We start from the raw sequence: 25,216 nt of genomic DNA, 5'->3' as shown, positions 1-25,216 counted from the left end.
CTCAACGTTTTTGTAATCTTAACGCCGATCGTGATATTTACTTTAAATGTATTAAACTTTTTCAACAATCTGGTGACAAATTCATATCTTAGTACTTGTGCTTATATAAAATTTAAACATCTATCCGGGTAAATTCAATAAGTACTCAATATTTCATGGAAATATAGGCTTTAATATCAATTATATTAACATTAATCACTTCATTACAGATAATATAATATCTTGTAATAAAATAATGTGTCTGCACATTAAGTGCAATGTTAACATATCTCATTGTCAGTAAATGCATGTGTGTTAGTTTATATAAACTCGTACTCGAGCGAAGGCATACTCGGCGAGAGCTCCGATAAGATTGTTTGTCATATTAAGAATTAGGAGCATAGTGCACAGACAGAATGTTAACCTGGTTAAAGCTATTCTGGATCAAAGCACTGCCACACAGGACTCCCGTTCTAACGTCCCTCCCGGAACTGCCCGGAGTATCGCATCTGGATCTCTAGTATCCAACCCTCATTCTTTAAGTCTACTCATATATGCATTTGACTGGACTCGTAGTCATTTTTATCTTATGTCACTAATACATTTGAAATAATTGACGTCATGATGGCGTTACGGCTTGGTTTAGCCAGACTGAGGGCAGACCTTGATAATATAAAAAAACAGTACGAACACATGGAAAACCGACAACGCAACTCAAGGCGCAGACTACCTTATCGGAGGAGCTGACATTTTTGGTCCAACACTTGAAACACTTGTCTGTCGTGTTTTACATGTACATTATAAGTACTTCTTTCAATATGATGATGAGGATTATACCTCATCCAACACAGTCATATTTGTACACTGCTACACTCTCAGCGTTATTCTCAGTATGGGGGTGTTTGAGGTCGATTCCGCATCATAGATGTCATCATTAACGTCTGGTATGTTAGCATTTCGTCTGCTTGGGTTAGCCGTGACATCTTTACGTCGTAGTGTTTTTATATCCTGAAACGAAGCCACTAATCCATTCTGTCGAGGCGTTAAAGAACTTTGCCGTCTGCTCGTGCAGCGTTTATGACGACAGAGTGCGTGAAGCCCTCCGTCAGAATGAGCGTGCGAGCTGCACGTTGGACTTCGGCTGGTTTTATTCAACAGCGTGTCAAGTGTTGACGGTTTCTCTAACGTTTTCCGGCCGCGTGAGGCGTGTTTGTCGTTCTTGTAGTATGTGACGAGCCTTACTCCTTTCTTCTCCTGAAACGGACGGCTAATGGACGGTCCCCGGGATGAGCCTGCCTCTTCATCATTGTTTATAAACTTAGCCTTGAGCATATAAAAGGTTGGCAGAGAATTAGCACTCACGAAACATCTGCACAGTGTCCGTTTAAAAGCCCGTCGAAATTTTCTCGACAGCAAATTATATAAAATTGGATTAACAGTTGAGCTGAAGAAATACAGGATTCCTGAAATGAGAAATCAGAACGCAGTCAATCACGAGGAATGGTAGCTATCGAATCTCATGACGCAGTACCTGGCAACATGTCAAAAATGATAAATAGTGGCTGTCATCCTTAAATTGACAGTGTTTAATAAATCCCTAATATTCCCGCGGACTCAACACTTACCATATGTTCAAAGTATGCTTTGATGGAATTTCTTGGAGACATTTGACATTTCTTTAATTAAGTACAATGTGTCTGTGAAAGGTTTTACTTTTCCAAAGTCATTAGTTTTGCGTTATAGTTAGATACATGAAATATAATCAAAGTGATGGTGTATGGAAGGAGTAAGCGTAGCGAACGTGCCTTTCTTAATCATAGCCCAGATAACTGACGTAATACAACCTACTTGCCTGACACATTGTCAGAAAGGAGACAAAATAGCTTCTAAAGTCTGAGCAAGCTTTTTCGCACATTTGATGTTGACGTATTGTTCTAACTTGACATAGAATTCAAAACGAAATATTTTGACCATGTTTAATAGCCCTATTTCTGACTAAATTGGAGTGGCTGCCTCCTTAGAGTTAACGAGAATTCGACACAGCATTGACATTATTTTAAATTACTTACGTGTTCAAAATAAAGGACATTCTCTAACGCATAATGTTAATAAACATCATGGCTAAACATTATAAAGGAAAATATTTCTTGAACACAAAATGTCTTAACACTTGTTAAGTTCCTTAGCTAAACCCACTATTTTTTATTTATTTTTTTTCTACGATTTTGCGAAATATTTCGTTTTTTCAAAGTTTAAAAGAATTAAAAAATAGCAATGTATTGTTATCACAATAAATATATTACATATATTTTAACAAAATCAAGTTTGAATGTATTTTGTCTTTTATTACATTAGTAATATAAATAATCCTGTTCAGCGTTAGAAATTTCGATAACCTGGGGCATTCATACATACTTATATTGACATTAACGTTTTAAATAATGGCATTTGTTCTGTGTGGCATTTTTAACAAAGAGTCAGCTATTTAATATATTCGATGTAAAGTCAATAACGTTAAATACATCTCCCCCCCAAACAAAAAAAAACAAAAACATAAAAAAAAATGGATTATGAGTTAATTCTAACTGATTTGCGTTTCAGACATTCTTTGCTTCAATTAAATGACTGTTGAAATAAAATATAATACTTCAAAATTCTCTGTGAGCCATGAATATTGAGTTGAACATAACCAATTAACGATGTTATGTTTAAATTTTCGACTTCTCTGCTTGTTTCTGTTTTTCATTTTTCATTTAAATATTGACTTATTTTAAAACAAGATTCTTTGATGTGTCAAAATGAGTAACTAAGTATAGGTAAGCTTTTTTATTAAGATCATCGCGATGGGTCAGTTGCTCGAACTTTGCTAGCGGAACAATAGCGTTCTTCTTTGAAAACAAAATGAATAACACACGTAACCAATACATTGCCAGTATTGTTTGATTTATTCGAAAAGTATGTCCTTATTATCTAGACATTATCAAATTTATCAAGGATTTTCAAGAGTCTATAAACACTTTCAATATGGACTACTTGGCTGAAACAACTAATGAAATATTTTCAAAAAGTGGATTGACCTTGCAGATTCACACTAGTTTAGTATTCAAAAGTGACGATACTGGCGGCAAAGACATACACAAAGCCAATTGTATTGCAGAAATATATTAAACAGGTTTTCCAGAACATATGTAGATATGTAAGATCAGTGAAATGAATTAGAAATATTGTATAAGCCAGTAGTAAAACAACATATTCTCGCCCCAAATTCCAAGACTTATGTAATTTTGCTAATTATGTTTGAGTTAATTAACTGATACATTATAACTGATTGGAGGTTAACAATTCACGAATATTATAATTGTTTGTATGTTTTCTTCTTTGTTATCGTTATGTGTTTTTACCTGACACGTAGAAAAGGTATCCCTGCACTTCGATGAGATTAGGGGTCCAATGTTCCACGTACAGGGTCATGAGTCGCTGAGCATGGAATGGAGCCCAGCACAGGAAGAACGCTACCACCACCGCCACTAAAATATACACATATAAATTTGACACGGCTTAACAGTATGCTAGCTAAAATTGATGAAGATACAAAGCGCATCTTCCATCGGGAGAAATGTATTTGGTGTATAGGCCTCTATGTTGAGCAAAATATAATATATCAAATCGAAGTGTCAGATGTCATGTCAAGCTCATAAAAGGTTATATAAACTCTACTCATACTAATGCTAAGATTGAATGGCTAAGACAGACCTGAGCGGCCCTTGGTCCTTCAATACATTCTCTCGAGAGAACAGTTTTTATGGCGTGAAATGCAAGTATGTTTACTATTTTAATTAAGATCTGATTGATATGATCAAAGGATGTCCATCCTTTCTAAAATTAGTCTAAGCGCAAGTGAATTATTCATAACCATAAACCTTTCAAGGCTGTTAACCCAAATTTACATATGTTGATGTTGATTATATGTATATTTCATGGCCGCTCGTGTAAGATAGATGAGATCTGGTGGCATGTGATGTTGTGTGTCAGTTAGTTTCTGATAAAAGTGTGCCCTCGGCAAGTTCTGTTTTAAATGCTCATACCTTGGCTCTTCCCTGGTTCTTAATAGTAATGCAAAAAGCTACAGAAAAAAGCTCAGTAGCAAAAAGTTTCAACATAAACCCGGTTTAGTGCCATTGGGCAAACACCAAAGACATAGAACACAAAATCACAAACAAAAACCTCATAAAACCTCTTGTGAACAGTCGTCCCTTTATTTTCCATTTTGTACGCTCATAAACCCGGTTTAGTGCCATTGGGCAAACGCCAAAGACAAAGAACACAAAATCACAAACAAAAACCTCATAAAACCTCTTGTGAACAGTCGTCCCTTTATTTTCCATTTTAGAAATCAAATTTGTACGCCGGGATTTAAATACCTCTTGTAAAAGTCGTTCCTTCAATTTCCTATTCTTGAAATCAATTTAGTAAGATGGGAATTAATATCCTCTTGTGAAAGGACTTCCATTGAAAATCCATTCTAAAATTCTTATTGGTGAAATGGGTCTGAACGACCACTTGTGAATAGTCGTCCCTTCAATTTCCATTCAAGAATTCAAATTGGTTTCCTTCGGACTCCATACACTTTGACCATCCCGATTGCGTTCATAGCCCGATAATGACACCAATCCCGCAATTCATACCTTGATTAAAATGATAATGGATTGGCGAATATCAAACAATACAACTTTTGATTTAGAGCAATGTATAGATATACAGATTGTCAGCGTAAAAACATCTAAACATACAATGCGAAGGCCTATAACTGATACTGTTTCCATTTCCTGGACTCTTTGATGTAGCTATTATGTTACGAAGCCTTGATGAGTATGAAGTCCCGTAACGAGTAAGCTGAACCTGGAGAGCATGGCAAACATCAAAATGCAAATCACTATACGATATTGTCGTATGTAAGGATGTGATATGCACACATTTCCTATTGCTTGTGATCTACATCATGAATATTTCGTTTTTACAATAGTGCTTGTTAAATAAAACGCATATTGAAAAGCAAATTTAAATTAAACTAGATGCCACCAGCCCCGCTCCATTTGAAACAAACAAACCTATAAATATATACAACATCATATGTTCATCGATAACACTTATTCTTATGTCAAAACAAAACATCTTGGTCTTTCGTCTTAAATTAACGTTAGTGAATATAGATCAAGGATCCTAACAGATCGGGCCAACATATTTTTGTACTTCTCGATATAACTGTGTGGTATAACTGATTATTAAAAAAATGACCGTAAAAGCCAATCTGAAAATAAGACATGCCAAAATTAATCATATATGGACATTTTAATCAATACTTCCACTAAATGGTAACCCGGATTTGTTTCAAAATAATGCGGTATTGCGGATTCAGGTCCGAACATAATCGGACTCTCGGTATTTAGGTGGCTAGGGTCACATGTCAAATCATGACGTATTTGGATTTCAGAAAAAAAAATGATCTGCTTGTTATGAGTTAATTTGAAATGATTTAGATAAATCAGGACATGAAAAGTGTCCGCGAATCGTACAGGAAACATTCTGATAAGACATGTTGGACGTCCATGCAGCTTTGCCTTCAGTACCTGAAGGACGTTGATACAAACTTAGAGAGATATAAGACAAGTAGAAGTAATTCACTCTTGCATGCAACTCACCTAGCATTCTGAGGATGGCCCGGCGTGCTCTGGTGGCGGTGGCCTTGCCGTACTGTGGACTTTCGGGCGCCTTGAGTTCCGAGGCCCCCAACCTGACGCCGATGAGCACGTAAATGAGCGTGATGACAATCATTGGAACGAGGAAATATATAAAGGTGGACAGTTGAAACACCGTGATCATGCGGCCCGTCCATCGAAGCGGAATGTTACAAACAAGCGAGTCCGCGATAGGCCGCTCCGTCAACGGATCGCTCAAGTAGTAGAATGTCCGTGTATGTACCGGGTAAGGCAAGGCACTGAACGTCGATATAGTCCATATAACAATTATACAGCGGGTTGCCCGTGACACGTGACAACATGGCTGTATTTTGATTGGCTGACATATGGCCAAGTAGCGTTCTATGGTAAAACCTGTGATGGTGAGCACCGAGGAATATGAAGTCATCTCCATGACGAATGTCTTTAGGATGCAAAACGGCTCCCCGAAACGCCACGGGTACGCCTCCCAGATCGAGTAGACTTCCGGCGGCAGGGCTGAAATATACAAGCGCCTAGATTATGAATGGACGACAGAAATAAGAAGAAATATAAAGAAGTTTACGATATAAGACAATATATCTGCGGCTTTCGCACTTTTCAAGTAAATGTGAAAGAAAAAATAACAGATTGGAAGCGTAAACACGCCATTTACTTCAAGCCTACTATACTTTATAACTGCACAGAGTTATGTTGTAATAATTTATTTCCGCAAATATCAGCGTCTGCCGTGAGTCAACAAACGAGTTCGAAACAAAGCTTCTAAGTTAAAAGACTGCAAATGAATGGTTATTTTCAAACAATAGATGCAGTATTGTAGTTGGTTAATTGTACTTGAACTGGGGAAGTTGTCGAAAGGTATCCAATGCGACAACAATTCGGGTTAGTCGTCCTAAAGGGAAAAGCGGGTATACGATCGGGTGAAGTATACCTGACATATTTATTTACTGCGTGGCTAAACTCTTCATTTGAGTGTCCGCATTGCTTTAGAATGCAACTCTGGCTGTATTAGCAGTGTTTTCCGAGATAAAAAAAACTTTGGGGTCATGATTAAGCAGTGATTCTTCGCTTCGAATAGCAATAATTTGCAAATTGAATGGAACGCATTTAAATAATCATCTAAAATGTGTTTTGACATATATCTTGCTATTTGTCAAAAAACGCCATTATCAATATGAGCCATTCTTAAAAATGGTGTGACAAACATATTTAAATATATCCTACTTAAAACATATATATTTTGCAAATAAAGTGAAATAAGTTATATTTATATTGCATGAATGACTCTTATTGGCACGATGCTACACGAGAATATGGTTTTGTGTTGTAGCGGAACAGGAGTTGCCAGAGGAAACACATGTTCATGTTTTTAAATACAAACTTAGTTCATATACGCCAAAGCTGAAAATCGAACAAATGGCACATTGAGGAGCGTGTGATCTAACCTACATAAAGATTTGCAGTAACGCTATCTAACAACCGTGTTTTAATTCCTTGATGAATATCTGACTATTATTTCCATCAGTACAACCATCTATAACGGAATATTGATTGCTGAGCAAGCGATGGTATCGTGAAGTTTTCTCATGAAGTTAAAGGTTTCAAACTGCATAATGTTCCTGCATATCGAAAGTCAATTCAAACGACAGCATTGCCATTGCAAATGCAAATAATTTCAGGATAATGGTCAATTAATGATTAAGACATTGTGTAGTGCCTTCGCAAGAGCTCGAGCGCGTGCTCAAGGAATGCCGTGTAACCGTGCAACGACCCCGGGGTTGACGAGATGCCAGATGCTCTTGTTACACGGAGAGCGTAATGTGTCGTAAAGCCGCTTATTATCTAAAATACCCCTATAAACAGCAACTGTAATAGAAAAAGCAAATGATATCGTTCTATTACATAACTGCTATACAGCATTTGCAATCCTACATTCCTTCCAAGCTTTATTCGTGTACTCATACAGTTCTGTCATTATAGTATAAGAATTACCTGTGAATATCTTCATTTACGTATATGATAATGATGAATTGGATACCTTGGCATTGAAAATAATCTTCAAACGCATATACAGCTGTTGAACACCCTATCCCGAACACCGTTTATCCGAAAGTATCGCTATTTCGAAATTATTTTTTGGTACCGAATTTATTCCTTCTTTGTTAAACTAAATTTTTAATCATCGCTATTCCGAAGGAATCCTACAGGCTCAAGATCAAAACCAATCTGAAATATGCATGAGGAATGCCTTGCATATTACAGTGCAATTTTAACCACTCGTCTACATTACCACTTACTCGTACAATTATAAAAATATATACCAAAATCAAACTAATCATTAATAACAACTCGTAACTATAACGTTTCTAGCGTCTGTGATTGCTGCAACAGGTTCTTTCAATGACCTGGTCTAAAATACAATGCAAATATATTTTACTTTAGTAACCTTTTTGTAGCTTTTACACGTAGGAACGTATACCTTTTTAGTAGTTCATCGATTTACTTGGGTTAGGGCCCTAATTGAACCTAAAGTGGTATGGTGGCAAATCTGGATCTTCTATCGCTACGCCTCGTAGCCTCTATATGTTCTTATATAAATTAAATGAGTTGTTATCGGTTGTTTTATTAACATTTTATTTATATTTAATAAACATTGGCGTAATAAAACATATTTTGGGAGGTAAAACTGAAATTTGTCAAGCAAGTGGTCTTTAATTTGCAGATTATTCGTCAATGAGGTGAGTGATGTTTCAGTTTTGAAACGGCTACGTCTGTGCAGGCGAAGTCATTTCGCCAGGGGCTAGGAATTATTATTCGAAAATGAGATGTTAGAAAGTTGTATGTAATACTTGAAGGAAGGGGATGGTAATTGGAAGAACGTGCTCAATTCAAATTACTTTAATATGGAAGAGAGCTAAATTGGAAGACAGTTTTTAAAAAGGCAACACTGCTATTTCCAAAGCAATTGGCTTAAGGGTCATGTTGTTTTTCAATTATCGATAATTATAAGTTGCATAAAATATGAAATTGGGTGTTGGTATTGTCAAACACACATGAGCCAATATAGAAAAAAACAGCATGCTCCATTACTATGGCGACACAAAACATGACATTCACAATATAAGACCAAATCCATATTTATTAGTTATATATATAGAATTCATTATTTAATTACATTGAAAATACAGCTACAAAATGATAAATGAAGAGCACGTGTATTTCGTCTACGACAGTCCATTCAACCAAGTGCAATACATAAACAGATTTGCATTTAATAGTAAAACACAGTGAATTTCAAATGTATCTTTTCATTAATAAAACATTTATTGAGAACATTTCACGACAGAAACTGTAAAAGACATAACGTTTTCACCTTAAAGCAGTCTGTAACTTGGACCATAATCGCGATACACTTAAAAGAAGTATCTAAAAAACACAAGGATCTTGAAAATACACGTACTATTTTTCAGTATATTATTTTAATAAAATATTTTGTCTGATAATCGTTTCATTTATAAATCGTTTTTTTTTTATATTTCTCTAATATATTGTTTTTACATATCATCAAACGAAGTGTTGGTCGTAAATAGTAATCAAACCCGAGCCTCAATGGTATAGTAACTGAATGCCCCTCGTCTTATAACTGTTTTCCTCCGCATCAGAAAAGCAATGCAATCTTAGGGACCGACTATTAGAAATTATGACAGTTTAGGAGAGTTCCAGGATTATTGGCGCCATCGCGACTTGCGTTCATGACACATCTGTTCCTTAGAAAAATCCGTCCGGTAACTGGCAACACAATATTGAAGAATATCAAACCTATCTGTCTATTTATCAGAAGATTTCAATCTTGAGAAGCCTTACTGTGAAACTGTGTACGGATTGTTCAACGCTTATCATAGAAGGCAGCAATGTTCTTATTTGTATACAAGAAGTCAATATCAAATATATGTTATAGGATTCATTTTTCTTATGTATCGTCTAAAATACTCAATTACAAAGTATGTCTGCAATAATTAAATATCATATTTGTTCATTGAATGTTTCTTCCTGTTAAAAAACTATTGCCAGGTATAGAAATACAATTTATTGAATGAACAATCTATAAGAAACCGCTGACGGGCAGAATATAAGAAAGTCGCATCTGTTTGTCATTGGTCTCCCTATTGGTACCTCATTCTAGAACACAGACGAAGTGGAGTATAATCCGAAAACGTACGTTTTAAAACCATCAGTGAGTCCCTTTAAATACCAATGCGTAAAAAATGATGTGGCATGAAGTTGAGTTGTAATAAAGTCCAAGCCATGTTCAAGAGATTCGAATCTAATGACACCATTATTTTATGATCAGTGTCTGCCAAGCCTAAGTCTTGTTCTTTAAACGGTTTTCCTAATGTTTTTTTTTTGCAAATAGGCTTCTCCTAGTAGTTCTCATCGCATTTTAGGAAACTGTATTAGATTAAATAACACCTATATTTGTTTTTATTTTAAAGTGATATATACTCTCATTTTCATTTTTTGCACTAGGATGTTTTCCTTTCACATGATTCCATAGATTTGTGGTAGTTCCCAAGTACGTAAGACTAACACTGCACAACTTGCACGACACTGTTTTCTTGTCTACAGACCGCGTGAAATAATTCCAAACTTCAGATGAAGCAGGCATTTTGTCGATTATTTTGTTTACGTGTATTTGTTATATTTATTTCCGAACAGTTCGAGAGAGCTTATTCACAAGGAATGATGGACATCAAATTTTATGCGCATTATATTCAGTGCGATTTTAGCTACATTGCTCAGTTTAATTGACATACAAAAGAAATATTTTGTGTTATTGCTGACATGACGAACCCTTAATTGGCATCGTTTAAAATAGGTTCCAATCCCCTCTCAACTTTATTTATTGCATTGCCGCTAATTGGCAGGGGACGGCACACGTAAAAATATTTGTTTATTTCGCCATGATGATGGGCCTTAATTGACACTTGACGCGCCACTGTGTATTGTCTAGATGCTCGCGCCTCGATAATTGGTGACATGCGTGGGTCTATTGACGAAACGAGGGTAAATTAGAGCGTTTTAATCTTTAAATATAAATGTTAAATAAATGTTCAAGATGGAACAAAATTTAGAAAAAAAGTAAAAAATAAACGAATATTCGAATACCGATTTTAATATTCGAATACCATTCTTTTGATCGAATATTCGAATATTCGAATATTCGTTTGCATCCCTATTAGATATATAATTATCCTTACATGTATGTGCTATGAGGGTTGGCATCACTTACAGCTCTTAGAAGAGACACACTAAACAAAATCCCTTCCAGTGTTCTAAATAACAAATCTGCATATCGCGTTGAACTGGTAAGCCAAAACGCAAATTGAGTGTCTGACCCTTGCAAGACTGCGGATGCTCTTAATGAACAGTTGTTCTCTAAAAACATTATCAATAGCCAAGATTGTCAGTCAATGTGGTGAAATTGAGGACTGCTGCCCCTTATATCATACACAAAGACATCGCCTAGTCGACCAGTGGTGTGCTGTCAAGCATATGTCACTTCAAATTATATTGTTTGGATCCAAAAACGCCTCGGACCTGACCAAATCAGCAACTATATTAAACCACGTTCAGCACTACATTCGTCAAACTAAACGTTTTTGATCTCCTTTATATACATAAGAACAACCTTGATTCTACAACTGACATGTCCTATCCATACCCCCGCCACTCTTCCTGCTCTTTACGTTACTCTCTTTTGCTTCTTACACACTTCAAAAGCATTTTACCACCCACTACTTAAAATATGTGTCATTCACCTTTCACCTTATCCATTAAAGTTTATCGAGATCAGAAATCTACAAATAATAACAACAATTTTACCTTTACGAGCAGTTTGAAAGAGTGACAAAAGCAAGGCATAGGATAAGCTAACAAGCTTCCTTTTCAATTCCGTCATACTAGTAAAAATCAACAATGTGCAAACGTTCGATAACGGCAGTCAAAGCAAATTAGTGAAAAAGCAAACCATCTTGTATTAAAATCATAATAATTCATGAGTGTGCAAATTTAAGTCACTGGATTTGTCCCAAATCTTTCATCGAAACTGCTGTCTTTAAAGAGTACTCAAGGAGGTATTATTTAAAGACCTTCACTATGAATACAACAAGACATAGTAATATTTGACACCTGAACTATTAACTAAAGTTAACTTCACCAATACTTAAGCAGAAAATGTCTGAGTAATATCATAAATAAATAAACATATTTTCTTTTGTAAATTACTCCACAAAATTGTAACAGCAGGACCAATAACAATATTATACTAATCATGTTATGCCAAATAGAATGGAAAGCTTGCGAAGATTTCTCAGATTGTCTCAGTAATTTCAGCCCAAAGTCTTGAGCATGTCGCGTATGCATATTTATAAACCACTTATATAAATGTATTCATTTTGTCCACGAGTGACATATGTTAAGGGCAATATTAGGATACGTCAATACATTTAAGAAATAAATATCATGCGGTTGATTTGATCACGAGGACCCTGCCATTGTAGAAAGAGGCCCTTAATGTGAACTTAATTAACATGTATAATGCATTTTGGTGTATATATTTGGTTTAATAGGCGGGCATAGTTAGCTAAATACGAGTTATGTTTGAAATGTAGAGTAGGTTTTCTAAAAAATGAAATGTTTATAAAACTTCCAAATAAGGTTTCATATGAAATTGATATTATGATTTTGTAATTATCTAGGTATTCTACATACTTAATGAGTATTTCAAGTGACTGTTACCCCAAGGTTTTGATTAAATTGAGAATCATAAAAAAATAAAATAATCTAACCGAATTTGCGATGGAATTTAGGAGAATGCCTATCTCTATATATATTCTATCCATAGATGATATTTGTTATGTATTATTGCGACTATACTCACAAAAAGTAGCAGGCGGAAGGCCTTTCAACGCTCTAGGCGCTTCGAGTTTTAAACTGACTACATTTTAACAAAATTTAATTGTGGTGTAGATTAACGGTTACAAGTCTGCTGGTCTAGCGGCCTACAGCCTTTAAACAAAAAGGATACACTTTCCGGTGGTTTACTGAAATGCATCAGTCAAATAGTAATAATTATTTATGTATAAGTTGCCTTGCAAAAAACCTGGGTGCAGCCCTTGTTTCGTTGATATAACATACATTAGAGTATGCTGATAAACTCCATGTTTTCTATACGAATAGTTAGTACAACTCGTTGGACATAGTCCTTCAACATTTCCAAAAAACTCCGAAACTTTTAACATGATGAATATGTGACCCTTGAAGCAGACATGTTACAATGTCCAGAACAATATTCAAAAAAGAAGCGCTACATATTATGTGAGTCTTTTTACTTTGACATGTTAAAAGATCTGCATAATCATTTTTATTCTATGTGTACACCCTGCTATATTGATGTTACATGCATTACGACGGATAGAAAAAGAACTGTTCGATTTCTATCAAAACGTCAAGCAAATCGATTTTCAACATAAGCGGATGATTTTTGTGGTACGAGCATTAGCTCCGTTTCAGTAACATTATTATCATATTTTTGTAAATGTTGCACCAATCCAATAGCGAGTCACAATTGGCTCCTGATAGGATATTTGGATGTTCTGCTAATATTGACCATATGTCGTGATATCTGAGCTACATCGATAAAATTTAATTTGTGTCAATAAAAGTAGTTGGACCGTTTGTGGGATGAATGAACTGTAAGAAAAATCTTAAAATGTCAGCATGTTGAAAACGTTCACTATTATCCTTGCTATCTTTGGAGCCTCACCACATTCATATTATAATTACATCATAATTTGATCATTAAACTAGAGACCCCCCTCATTATTTAATATAACTGTTTAGTGTCTATTTGATTATTGTCCTCCCAGGGAGCCATATTTTGCACATGTTTTTGTCAAAAGTGGAAACAGAAAATGAGCTTTTCAAGATGGAAAACAGAATATAGCTTCTGGCGTATAGCAGTCTACATTTCAGAGCCACATAGTCTGGTAGGTCTCCGATAGTGTATATGTTCGCCTATATCGCTTACAGTCTTATAATACCGATTACAAAATGAATCAAAGGAATTAAATCTATTTGCATGCAAAACATTATTATATATATCGAACTATAAGATTGTTTTGAAGCGAGATACCATGCTATTAAAATCAATATCAATTTCGAAACAAATAACATGATTCTCACATATACAGGATTGTTTATATAACGATTACTATGCCTGTTAAGAAAAAAATGAGTGGAGAGAAGATTGTATAAACAAAGGCGACAAGATAAATACCAAAAGTAGAATGACCAGAGAACAATATAAAACACGGGGTATTGAAGGGTGACATGGGTGATAAACAAAAAAAGGACTACACATTTTGATTTATACATCTAAGTCAGAACTGTCGTTTGTATCACTAAAATGCACTTTTGTCAAGCACAAAGATTTATTTTTATGAAACAAAAATGAATATAAAGAGCGACAAAAATACCCCAGTAAGACCGAGCATAAAACACTACATTGTGAAAAACAACACATGTCAATTGTAAGAGAGAGGCGACCTAATATAGTTTATTACTTTCAATAAAGTGCAAGCCATAAAATTGATCGCACCGTAAAAACATCTCGGGAAATTAAGAACACACATACAATTAAACAAACTACGTCCATTACATATATTGCATAATATAAATTTGAAAATGTCACTTTCGATGACACTTGAGTGCCGTTACAAGTTTGAAAAACTGAACTGACCTGTTCAACAGCTAAGTCGATTTTGGAGCACTAGTTTATGTAATTCACGATTTTATTTCACAAAGCTATTTTTACTGATTTCGTTTCTAAACACTTTTGACAAGTGTGTGATAATTGCTAAACATACATTTTAAATTATATAACAAAATACTACCTTCGTACATATACTAACATAAAACGACAATGTCAACTATCCATCACCTTGTCAATCAAGTTTGTTAACCAAGTCGTGTTGAATTCCAGAAGTTGTGATATGCCATTTTTACAATACTTGTCAGTTAGAAAACATGATTAGTTCCTACACAGATCGAGCTGTGCACAACGGAAATAATGAAAACGTTTCGGTTCTTGAAACCTATCGTAATACCAAACCAATATATATTCAAGTCATTAATCTAGTCTTGGGGTTTACTTATAAGTTTATCATTTTTTGTTTTATTGTTAAGTTCCCTCAAGTTAATGCATACTTTGTTAAGGTTTACCTTTTGCATGTATCTTCATTTAGGACTGTTGGGATAAGAGTGAGGTTTGTGCACTTAAACTGGTTTAAGCCCCCAGTAATTTTACATTTTACTGACCGTTCCAAGGCGGTACTTAACAATCCTTGATAAACATACCTAGCGAGTTCATATTTGAATAGAACATTTAAGAAGTACTTATTTTAATGAGATTATAGCAATAACTTTAGAGGAAAATGTTGGATGAAATACCTGCAAATATGATGACGTTCAAACGTTTACATTATTGATTTATTCGGGATTGTTGGCATTAGAGTGAGGTTGTGCACACAAACGGATTTAAACTCGCAGTAAATTTAAATTTTACTGACCGTTCCAAGGCGGTACCTAACAATCCTTGATAAACATAGTAGTTTTTTATATATAGTATATATGCACTTTCCTGCTTGTGGAGTTTTGTGTTGTTCTTCCATGTTTCTTGTTTGTGATTTTATGTTATATGTCTTTGGTGTTTACCCAGTGCCATTATACCGGGTTTATGTTTAAACTTTTTGCTATTGAGCTTGTTTCTGTAGCGTTTTGCATACATACTGAAATGCAATGAACACTTTCTTTCGTATTAAGAATATTTTATATGTATCAAAGATATTTATTAGCATTATGGCATAAACAATCATTGTTTCCGCTAGTTCCTACGAACGAAAATATAGGAAATAAGCCATTGAACTATTTTTGTTGATTCTAAATTAACATTTTTTATTTGGTTCATGTTTATTATAGCTGATATCTACAACATGGCTGACAACAAGAACGGTAGTTTAAATCCAGTTTATCGAAAAACAAGGGGGGTTTTTTAACGCGTAAGAAATATCAATGGTTTACAAATGTTTCTCGTAGTCTTGCGTAGAATACGATCGGGGAATGCACTTTGGATATGTTTGAGATTCAATCTCTTATAAGAGCTTATTTAGGTTATCAGACAGATTCGTGAATTGAAATGAATAAAAATACGACTTACTGAGTCCATCACAAAATTCACTGTATCTGTTTTTATTTCTTATAAGGGTGTAATCGTGTCTGAAGTAATAGCAGTTAATTTAAATAAAGAAATTGAAACACGAAACTCATCGCGATATTGTAAACTTATCTTGCATCATATTCGAGCATATTCTTGCTTCAGCAAGCATGCGCAGCAGGAGGGATGATCATGTTTCACCAAGTGTGCACAGAAGGTGGGGTGATAATGCTTTAACAAGTGTGCGCAGCGTGAGGTATTATCGTGCTTTAACAAGTAGGCATTGATATTATCATCAGTCCGGCGAACGATATTTGTTAAATGATGCGCTGAGAAATTCAAACAGAGGCTTAACCTTCATTTACTTATTATATCTTGATCTTGTCCTTTTAAAACATGTCTTCGAAACAGAACTTTAACTTGTCTGAAATAACAAGAATTAGAAAACATCCGTTTATCTTTGTTACCCAGACGTATATAACAAGATACAGTTTTTCGTATTCAGCAGCCAGCCGAAACTAATGTGGGTTCAGTAGGCTTCCTTTTTACTGACTGTTTCAAGGCATATCTATAAAGTTTATTAATAATTATTACATAGGTTGATGCAAGTGTCTAATGCTGTGCAGTTTTTTATGTTGGTATCCTTTTATACTTTGTGTGTCTCTCGTTTAGTTTATGTTGGGTTTTGACCGTGTGTCTTTAAGAAGTGTCATCGTAAAAGGATTGGCTCCGAGCTGTTTCTCTTTAATTTTAAATAGGTTGCAGGTAAATGTTATGTATACGAAAAAACAACAGAAACAAGTCCATTAGTCGAAAACTCATATCATAAACCCCGTTCAATGGAACAGAACCAAAGCGGGAAACACAGTACAACATCACACACACACAAACAACACAAATCATATAGAATATATAAAACTAGGGATGTTTATCAAGGATTGTCGGTTACCGCCCTTGAACGGTCAGCAAAATGTTAATATACTGTGTTTTTTATGTCTAATCATACTTGATTATTGTTTTTGTTCACAATCTTTATTTTTCTTCTTTGAGCATACAAATCGACATTGTGAAACCTTGGTGAGGTAAATGTACTATGACGAACTCGATTCAACACTATTTCTTTGAGTATGAAAAGTATGAAAGACGCTGTTGTCGATGTTGCGTTGAAGTTTACTTCACTTGATAGACAAATAAATGCTGAAAGGATATGTACACTATTGTTTTGAGATTAGAGTGTTCACAGAGTCTATAAGACTCCCATTATATATTTATTCAATGTAATGAAATTGTCCTGTATACTCTTATTACCTTGCAATATACTCAACAACATCAATCTGTGCAATGATTACCTTGAATACTAGTTCACTCCCAGCCATTATTATCTCGGTGATAAGATTGGGAATTGTTTGTGTCTTACACATCTTGCGTGACGTTCTTGAAACAATCAAAACAATTTGAGGTTTTGAGCAATCAGGAAGACGGAAGACGCACTTGGCCAATATACATACGTGGATAACTTTGATAACGTAATACAAAAAATGAAGTGCTCTCATAATTGTCTATTGGTTGATAAATTGAGAAATTCTTTTTAAGAAAATGCAGATGAACACCAATTAAACACTTAATCTATCTCATAATATAATTTGTATGAAAACGGTTTGTCTTGAACGGGGGTTGTGTTTAAGCTTTCGATAACTGGACGTGTTATTGTAGTTTATCATTTTGATATTTCAATGGACATTTCCATTAGCGAGATGACCTTCATGTTTATCATCTTAACATTAATTAATTTCTACTATTTTTGGATCAGCCAACGCTCTTTTCTTTTACGGAACTTTAAATTAATAAATATCTACAATATGTCAATATATAAAATATCAGTACAAACTTCTAGTAAAGTATAGTATGTCTTGTTTTTACTTATTAATTATTTTTGAAAATGACTTCATTGAAATAAAGCACAAAGTCAGTTTCATTTTTTTCATAAACAGTCTAGTAGGTGCTTCTGGCATTTCCGTATTATTCGCTGGAAAGAACATCATTGAAATACAGGTCTGGTTGTGGCCTTTAAAACGTTTGGGTGCAATGTAGCTCTTACACTCTTTTTCAAGAGAAAAATCATAATAACTTATGGGCTATTCTATTACTCTGCGGACGACAAAATATTCTAAAATCATGAATTTTGGTTAAATATTATGTCAGGGTTACAAATTAAAATATTTCGCATAATAAAATGAACTGTGTTTGAACTGACACAAACAACTGTTTCATTGGAAATATGTTTTCTTACTGCACAGAAATATCGGTCGATATGGCCACCGTGGCGAATATCATTTGTTTCGATTTTATTTCGAATAGGTGCCTTCTTCTCTACACCAGGACTTATTACAAAAACACACTTTTAATTTTGATTGCATCCATTATTTTCTGTAAAATGGTTTCCAATACTGTATCTATGAATGCTTTTTACCCGAATATACGTTGATCTGTCGAATTTTATAGTTTCAAACAATAATTTCATCACCTCTTTGAACAGTTTTTGCATTTGGCAATATGAATAGTATTCCATGATTAAAAGTACCTGGGGTTTACTTATAAGTTTTATTATTATTTGATTTAATCTCAAGTTTCCTTAAGTTATTGCATACTTTAATACTATTTACCATTTACACTTTTACTTTATTCGGGATTGTCGGGATAAAAGTGAGGTTGTGCCTATAAACAAGTTTAAACCCCCAGGTAATTTACATTTTACTGACCGTTTCAATGCGGTACCCAACAATCAATGATAAACACCCTTTGTTTTATTCATTCTGTATATTGTGCGTTGTTTGTGGAGTTTTGTGGTTTGTTCCGTGTTTCTGGTTTGTAAAGGTTTATTTTTCTGTACTGTGTCATTGGCGTTGACCCTGTGCCCTTGAATGTTTGACTACTTGACATGTTTTGTCGTTTTTCATTTAAATATTAAATGATGTTTGTAATCCAAAGGTTTAACATGACAAGCATGATGACCATGCGAAAACATGCTATTTCAGGCTTACGGTGTAACACCTTCGGTGTATTGATACTTAAGCATCAGTGGAGCAATAAAGACATCGGTTGTGATTAATAAAACTGCAAACAAGTTTTAAAAAATGTAGTGCGATATCAAGCATACAAAGAACAATAGCATAAATATATGCAAATGTAAATGCAGTACAATATCATTATTTCTTAACATATGTAAAATATTACAGAACATAAAACCAGTACTTTTTCAATGCATTATACTTTGCTTTATTTGGTATGAGAATTCTTTATAATACTTGCGTTACTACGCGACCGCCCCATAAAGCTCAAGATTATACTATAACATGATCGATTGTATGCTGAACACAGAGTATTTGTGTACGTTACAACAAGAAATATTTAGATAGTTCAAAACAGCGCACTTTTTATTCTGATCTGCAGTTAATATGTTCGATAGTGTATGTTGACAGGTAAAATTCATACCTACCTAAAACGTTTTAAATGTATTTTAATTATTTACCTTTCAACATTTTGAGAAACAAAATAACCATAATGCACTGAACGAAAGATAAATGTTTAAATCTGTATTGTAATATTTACCAAACAATTTAAATTGTGAGTTCAGAGGCAGTAGTCATTATTTATCTTAAGTATATTTTATTTTAAATTGTCAAAGTAAAATTAAAACAAAGTATAAGTGTTTTAGGATATTAAAATATGAATTGTGAATTCAATACAAAAATACATAAAAAATAATTTTTAAATAGTTATTAACCATATGATCAGTGAGATACTTAACCTGGGAAGAGGACTTAAGATACGAAATGACTCAATATGCTCTATACACATGCCACAGGCTTGCAGTGGCACCGAGAATAGGGGTTGGAATAAGGAGCTATAATGAATAAAACAAGGAAGAGAGCGTTACATACCGATAAATAGGGTAAGGACGTCTGAAACTGCGAGGTTGAAAAGGTAGTAGTTTGTCACCGTGTGCATGTACGAATTCCGCCATATGACTATACATGTGCTTAGATTACCAACAACGCCCGTAATGAAGATGGCGATGTAGATACTTGTAAGGAGCAGAGCTATGGCCGCACCCTTCCGGCGCTCTCCGAGAGACTGTAATAGTAGAGCGGCAGGGTCACCTGGTCCGATCCACGTGCCATTCACGTATGCGGGGGTGTTGTTGGTGGGTTCGGGCGGCAGCTGTCCTAGGTCGTTGTAATCCCCATAGCTGACCATCTTCACTCACAGACTCTCCCCAACTCGAAGTCTTTCTCCATCGTTTTTGCAGTACAACACAATTGTTTTCTGTTAAATGTGTGTGATAATTATATATTTCAAAATGAAAGAAGTAAAACTAATCCAGACACAAACATCACTATTGACATATACAAAAATATCTCGCAAACAAATAAACATTAAATGATTGCTCACGACATCATTCCAGTGATCAAATAAACTGTATGATCCCCCACAAGAAAATGAAGTTCGTCTATCACGCCGCGTTGATAACCTACAGTAGTGATCCGAGAAGAGCCCCTGCAAATAATGCGCTGCCAGATTTCCAATAGAATGAACAGTTGCAGAATGGTTTGGTCCTTGTTAGCCTTGTTCATGTAGATACTATATAGCTGATACAAAGAACAACGAGAATATTTACGATATTGGTTCGGAATTTTCTTAAACATTTTTTTAAACAGATAAGGCCGTTTGGCATTAAACAAATATTGACAATTTTGTCCGGGTTACGTTGAGTGATGTTGTCAAAGATACTGCCTTTCACTTATTAGCATATATATGGCTATTAGTTGTGTTGCATCAATACGCTTCCGTGTTTCGTTTATGTTTTATAAAATAAAAGCACTAAGAGCCCCCTCGTTAATATTATATTAAAACATCTAGAAGGTTAACATTCGTGATATAAATACAACGAGTTATATGAAAAGCACTTAAATAAGGTTTGAAATGGTACACTTATTTCTCGTTCATTCAATTGGCATACCGTTTATTATTTTCAACCACATCACGAAACTTTTTGAAACGAAATAACATTCAGCAGTTAAATCACCCTGACAGCAGTTATTCAAGCAGTAATAATTCATTTTAAATGCATTGAATTTGTTATTGAGAAGTGTTTACTGGTTACTTAAATTCTATACTATATGTTTAAATAAACTAATTATTTGTATACATATTGATAGAAAAAATGTCATTTTAGATATATTCACTCTTAAAAGGATTTGGCTGTTGACGTAAAAAAACGGTCCAATAATACAAAACGAGTTCAATCGATAGACGTTCCTACTAAGATGAATTCGTTCGTACAAAGTAAAATATGGAAACTATCTATTTCAAACATAAATTCTTTAAAATTTAATATAACTGTGTAATTTAATAATCGAAGGAACTGTCCGGACCTGTTGCAATGTGTTTTGTAAATAACACAGTATAAAGAAGACACGTGGAGACCTAATTTCGGAACAAAAGTACGTTCGTAATTATACTACCTTATCAATTTACAACGTCCTTGTGAATGTCAATGCAACATATGCGTATTTATATCTTATCAAGTTACAGCGTCCTTGTGAAAGTCAATGCAAAATATATCTTATCAATTTACAACGTCCCTGTGAATGTCAATGTGAAGTAGGTATGGCTTTTTGCTAGCCATAACTCGTTAGTAATTTTCGTAGAAATTAGCTTGGTAAATTATGCTTCTTTTACTCTTCTGCGATTTCGGGGTGATGGGTTGTTAAAGCATTTTAGTTAGCTTATGTTGTCATGCACCTCGACAATGCATCAACGGTTGTATGTTCGACACAAGGTGCGTTTTTTTCATAAAGTTTTAGTTTTATTTTATGCAACTTAAGTTCAACTTGGTTTTTGAGCTGTTCCACGCATTGGTCCAAAGCAGACACGAAAGTTATTCAAGTTGCTTGCTGTGAAAATGTACATTTAAAATAGGTTTTCGTGTGAATATATCTAGATCAAACATTAATCATTTTCAAACGAATTAAATATGTCCCAACAGTTTTGGGAATGAATGCGATGTACATAAAATTTATTATATGTTATATTTTTATATATAGATAAGTGGAATATTTTCCCTCTCTCACCCAAAGCAACGAACCCACAACGGGTTCGATCACCTCCAGGGAAACTTTCTTATGACGTACCGTGGGAACGGACATTCATGAGTGTGATTCTAAAGCTATAAGCATCTTTACAATCGAGCGAAAGAAAATGGTTATTCAATAATCTAACTCATTCATACGTAAGTTGTTCTCATTTAAACTATACAGTGTGTTTGGTACTCTTTTAAACTGAAGACCTAATACTTACGAAATATATCAATGTCTCTCAATAATGGGCGAAACTGGTCATGGGGGCGGGTCAACTATGTGTGTCTTTCATTTTCGTTCTTTTCATTCTCACATTTATTGTTTTTCTCTCAACCGCATTCCTCTTGTAATCCTTACCAAACTTAACCCTTAAGTTTACTGTTATTTACTGTTATTCCTCATTCCGACATTTATACGCTTTTAAGTGAATAATTTAATTGCATTAACACAATCATCTTTATAATTAATTCATATCACATAATAAAGTATTCACATCTGATGATATCTTTCTGTGTAAAGGTGCATATATTTTTTATAACATTTAAATAAACTTGCAAGATTATATTGATTATAACAGGACTGGTGTAGGAGGACCCATTTTGACGGTACACAATTAGGAACCACGCGAGCATGCGTCCGCGGGAATAGTTCAAAGACGGAGACAAAAAATGTGAACATGAAGGGCAGCGAACACATTATGATACGGCTTATATTATAAATAATCTAAGACAGATATTGCATTCCATCGCTGTTTTACTGCCAGGAAAACATCACGTTCAGTTTCGCTGTTTTCAGTTCACAAACCGGAATTCCACTTGTGCTGTTTGAGAAATTGATGTCAAAATTTAAAATCATTTGCCATGATTGAAGACAAGCGGTGTATAAATTGGTGTAGAATGTGACAGTCGATCAAGTATGAAGTTTGTATACAAAGATGTTACTCAATGAAATTTCAAAATATTTCAGATATATTCCCTTATAAAAAAAGTTCATGAATGTTATCCTTTTTACTAAAATGATATAATGTTGCATTGATTAACTTCTGTTTTTTCGTTAACTTAAATGTTCGCATTTAAATAATTGCTTCGATGAAAATGTTTATGTTTATTGTATGTATTTTTGTTTGTATATGCTATAGGTGTGTAAGTACCTGAACGTATTTTTGAAATGTTAAAAGAATGCATTGGTATAATATATTCAGAACATACGTATATAGTGATCGACTTAACATTTTCGTGCAGACTTGATTAATCATTCAGATCAACTAAATTTTCCGAATACTACAATAAACATTATTCCAATTGCAAACGTGTTCTAATAATGAGGCAATATCGCTTTTAATCGAATAATATAGACATGGTCAATTACAGCGCTCCTAAAACCTGGTTTTGACTTAGTTACACATACTAGCATTTTCAATATAATTCCTGCATAAAATGATATAATTAAATATAATTATGCTTCTTTACAAATCGTTTCTTTACAAATCACTGCAAATAGAATTTGGTGTGCGATTTGTGCGATCAACACCATATCATGTTTTTTTAATAAAAATTTCAGAAGAACTCATAGGCATCAAATCATAATTGAGTGTTTTTGAATATTGGAGTCATGGAGGAATACAAATTTTATAATCATGTGAAACCGTCTCATCTGTTGTGTATTTCCGTCTTCAGGGTTAATTCCAGACAATAAACGGCTTTACAACACGTTACACACTCAGCGTATCAAGAGGATCTGGCACACAGTCAACCGAGGGCGTTTTGTGGTTGTCAAGAATTCCTGACATATTAAAAAACGCAAACCGGCGCCAGCTCTCATATAGGTACTCGAAAAAAAACTACCTTTATGTTGTTCTTAAAGTCACATATCAACCATTTGAAAGACAATGCCATCTATTGAACGTACATAGGAAATGCAAATGCTCTTAGACATACACGAAATGGGTGTAAATGGATGCCATTAATTTCATTCCGGAATTGCAACGAACTTACTGCACTTGAGAAAAAAGAATGGAATCAAATGAATGTAGAAAACGTTTTATTGTCAGTTCAGTCGATGAACAATCAACATTATAAGTTTTGCAATAACGGTAGAAAATAAACTGCATCAAAACTGTTTCTTCTATTTGATCTCATTTATATAATTACTGGGAGTGTCTTAATTTGTGGAACCAAGATGCTTCGCCACTTTAATCCAGTATTTTGTTAAATTAGCAAAGGAGTAAAAAGCACTTCGGACCAACAAATACGAACAAAAAGTATTTTTAAATCTTGATTTTTTTACAACAAGCTTTTGATAATGCTTCTCCAAAATGCGTGCACTTTCCTGCACAAAACGCCCTCTTTTAATTGGAAATGGCTGAACTAATTATTTTTAGGGTTATGACTATTGTATTGGAGAATTTTCTTCACGCCTTACATTGATTGAGTTAGGTCACGCAAATTTTGACCATTTTCAAGACCTTAAGCATATTCGACTGACTACCATCTTTGACAAACATGGGATAAGATATGCAGTTGATGAACATGGAAATCTGTCCGTTTCTTGCCACCCAAAGGGGTGTTACGTCAGAATAAATAGATAGATAGAGCTCTTAGTACTAAGGGGTCGTGATAATTTGTCAATCAATTGTGACACCTTGTTTTGTTAATATTGTATGTAGTAAATGCTGGTGAATAAAGTACAATATTGTTAATTATACAGTGATAATGCGATATGGCTATAAGAAATTGTATTATTTTGTTTTATGTACATACTGTATGAAATCGTGTTTTTATAATATAATTAACGGATTTTTAGCTTTTGGCACTTCCAAAAAGAAAAACATTGTAATTAAGTTCGGTTGAGATTCGATGTGAACGGACATATGATGACAACGAAGCAGACAACATTATTACCTTATGTATGCCATGCCGCACATTTGACATAGAATTCAGTTCAAACTTGAATTTCTTCAAAGAATGAATGTATTTCGTCGCATTAATTTCGGAAAGTTTCTTTTCCGTTTTAATAGCATGCTGTATAAGCGATTGACATCTTCCGTATTAAAGTAGATTTGCCAAAGATTTTTCAAACAGGTAAAATTA

At 34.3% G+C, this 25,216-nt stretch overlaps 1 protein-coding gene across 1 annotated transcript; it reads right to left on the bottom strand.

The window, feature by feature from the left end:
* Positions 1 to 364: 364 nt before the first annotated feature.
* On the bottom strand, positions 365 to 20,497 carry LOC128238947 (pyrokinin-1 receptor-like). Its single transcript, XM_052955289.1, has 4 exons — positions 19,929 to 20,497; positions 5,679 to 6,212; positions 3,381 to 3,506; positions 365 to 1,442 (listed from the first exon to the last, which is right to left on the bottom strand). The coding sequence occupies exons 1-4, from the start codon at positions 20,242 to 20,244 to the stop codon at positions 847 to 849; spliced, it is 1,572 nt and encodes a 523-aa protein (XP_052811249.1). The 5' UTR covers positions 20,245 to 20,497; the 3' UTR covers positions 365 to 846.
* Between the last annotated feature and the right edge of the window lie 4,719 nt (positions 20,498 to 25,216).

This window comes from Mya arenaria, chromosome 6, assembly GCF_026914265.1.
Source record: "Mya arenaria isolate MELC-2E11 chromosome 6, ASM2691426v1".
NCBI classification, from domain to species: domain Eukaryota; kingdom Metazoa; phylum Mollusca; class Bivalvia; order Myida; family Myidae; genus Mya; species Mya arenaria.
The sequence above is the reverse complement of the archived record's forward strand: the minus strand, read 5'-3'. Positions and strand labels throughout refer to the sequence as shown.

Bases quoted from the DNA above. Each gene is read 5' to 3' on its own strand.
- LOC128238947 (XM_052955289.1), bottom strand. From the start codon at position 20,244: ATGGTCAGCTATGGGGATTACAACGACCTAGGACAGCTGCCGCCCGAA. The intron at 6,213-19,928 runs GTATGTAACGCT...TGTATATTTCAG, and splicing joins CGTCCTTACCCTATTTATCG to CCCTGCCGCCGGAAGTCTAC. The intron at 3,507-5,678 runs GTGAGTTGCATG...TGTATATTTTAG, and splicing joins GGCCATCCTCAGAATGCTAG to TGGCGGTGGTGGTAGCGTTC.